This window comes from Numida meleagris, unplaced genomic scaffold (genome assembly GCF_002078875.1).
Source record: "Numida meleagris isolate 19003 breed g44 Domestic line unplaced genomic scaffold, NumMel1.0 unplaced_Scaffold180, whole genome shotgun sequence".
In the NCBI taxonomy this organism is placed as follows: domain Eukaryota; kingdom Metazoa; phylum Chordata; class Aves; order Galliformes; family Numididae; genus Numida; species Numida meleagris.
The window spans coordinates 341,332-343,400 of NW_018363597.1; the positions used below are offsets into that span (position 1 = coordinate 341,332).

Sequence of the window (2,069 nt, forward strand, 5' to 3'; positions counted from 1 at the left end):
GACCCGGCGTCCCCTCCACCCGGCCCCGCCCACCGCTCCGGGCCCCCCAGACCCCGCCGCCCTCGGGGCGCGGGCACCGCACGCACTCTTCATGTAGTCGAGGTCGGCCGACGCCAACGTCTGCGCCTCCGACTCATCCGTGGGCACCTTCTGGTACTGCGCCTGCTCCGCGCCCGTCATGCTGCCGATGCGGCGCCGCTCGTGCAGGTTGTAGCTGCGGTGCCCGGGCTGCGCCCTGCCCGCGGGGCGCCCGGGGGAGCCTCCATCCTCGGGGACGGCGCTGCCCTCGGCTGCGCGGCCCTCCTCGGCGCCGGGGCTGCAACACACACGGTTCGTGGCTCTGCGGGGCGCGGCCGTCCCGCACACCCCCCCCCAGCACAGACACCCCGCGGCACGCAAGGCCGCAGGATGCGGCGCGGGCCCCGCTCACCTGGCTGCCGCGGGGGCCGTGGCTCCGTGGGGCTCCGCCGTGGGGCCGGGCGGTGACGGGGGGGCCGGGGGCTCCTCCAGACGGCGCTCGGTCACCTCGTCCTCCTGCAGGAAGAACTGCACCGAGGGGCGTGGCACGGCCGGGAGCACCCCCCGCGCCCCACGGCCCCGCACCGCCCCTACCTGCACCCCCTCGGCGGGGCCGCCCCGCAGCTCCTCGGCCGAGCGCTCCGTCTCGGTGTCTCCCGCCTCCTCCTCATCCTCCTCGCCCTCCTCGATGGGGGGGTTCTCCCCGGGGGCGGCCGCTCGCCCGCGCTTCTTCCTGCCCTTTTTGGGGACCCCCTTCTTGCGGCGCGCGTCGGGCGGCAGGTGCGCGGACAGCGGGTGGTGGATGTGCAGCGAGGACTGCCGGTGGTCTGGGGGGGGGGGTGCGGGTGTTGGGGTGGCCGTCCCCCCCCCGCGCCCCCCCCGCGCCCCGTACCCCACTCACACTCGAAGTCTTCCTCCCCGTAGCTGCGCCCCGGCTCCTCCACGCTGCGCGGGTGCGCGTCGCTGAGGATCTCCTCGAAGCGCTCCACGCCCAGCGCCTTGTTCAGGTCCTTCTCCTCTTCCTCCGCCAGCGCCGGCGAAGCGGGGCCCGGCGCGGGGGGCTCGGGCTGCGGGCGGGATGGGGCGGGGCTGGGCCGGGCCGGGCCGGGTGCGTGCCACAGCCCCACACGGCGCGGACACCGCCACGTCCCCGCGGCACCCCCGGGTCCGCCCATCCCGCACCCTCACCGCGCTCCTGGATGCAGCCATCCCCGCGCTCCCCCGGCACGCACGTCCCGCACACCCCCGGGCGCACCCGCCCCGCACAGCCCCAGGACCCCGCAGCCCAGGGACACGCCCCCGCGCCCCACGTCTCCCGGCTCCGCACCCCACACCCACTGTGTCACCCCTCTGCGCCCGCACCGCCCCGGGGCGGGTGCCAGGTACAGGGTGCGGGTGCGGGGTGCGGGTATGGGTGCGGACGCGGGATATGAGTGCGGGTGCGGGATGCGGGCGCGGGCCGTACCTGAGTCATGGCGGAGCCCTCTCCCTCCGCAGCGCTCGCGGCGCTTTATCGGAAGGTCACGGCGGTGTTGGGGGGGGAGGTGGCGCGGGGGGCGGCGGCTCCGTCTCCCCCCCTCGGCAAACACCGGCGGAGCCGCCCCGCACCGCCTCAAGGTGACAGCGCAGAGGGCAGCGCAGCGCAGCAGCATCCCGCCCCCCCCCCCCCCCCCCGGCAGTGCTATGCGCGGCGCCGCCGGAATGCGCTCCCCCGGGCGGTGCGCGGCCCTCCGGAACGCGGCTCTGCCCCCCCCCCGGCCGTGCCCGGCTCCCGCTCGGGGCCGCGCTGCCGGACCCCCCCACCTCTTCCCCGGGACACCCCCGGGATGACCCCACGGTGGGGGTGGCTCGGCTATAGGGCCGCCCCCCGCAGCTGGGGGGTGTGGGGGTGCCGCTGGTGCCCCGCCCCACAGCTCGGGACCCCCCCACGACGGCGGCCCCCACCTCCAGCACTGCCCCCTCTGCCACCCGGTGACCCCCCCCTCGACCATCACTGATGGCGCCGTGGGGGCCCAGAAGGGATCCCAGGAGCCAATCCCCCCCCCAGCTCA

At 77.7% G+C, this 2,069-nt stretch overlaps 1 protein-coding gene across 1 annotated transcript in view; it reads right to left on the reverse strand.

Annotated features, from left to right (window-relative positions):
- The window catches only part of SLC4A2 (solute carrier family 4 member 2), a 10,665-nt gene that overhangs the window by 5,384 nt on the left and 3,212 nt on the right, over positions 1-2,069 (reverse strand). Inside the window, exons 3-6 of the mRNA XM_021382202.1 lie at positions 920-1,085; positions 613-845; positions 431-546; positions 9-316 (exon numbers count right to left, since the gene is read on the reverse strand). Coding sequence (XP_021237877.1) covers positions 9-316; positions 431-546; positions 613-845; positions 920-1,085 — 823 coding nt within the window. The remainder of the gene's footprint in view (positions 1-8; positions 317-430; positions 547-612; positions 846-919; positions 1,086-2,069) is intronic.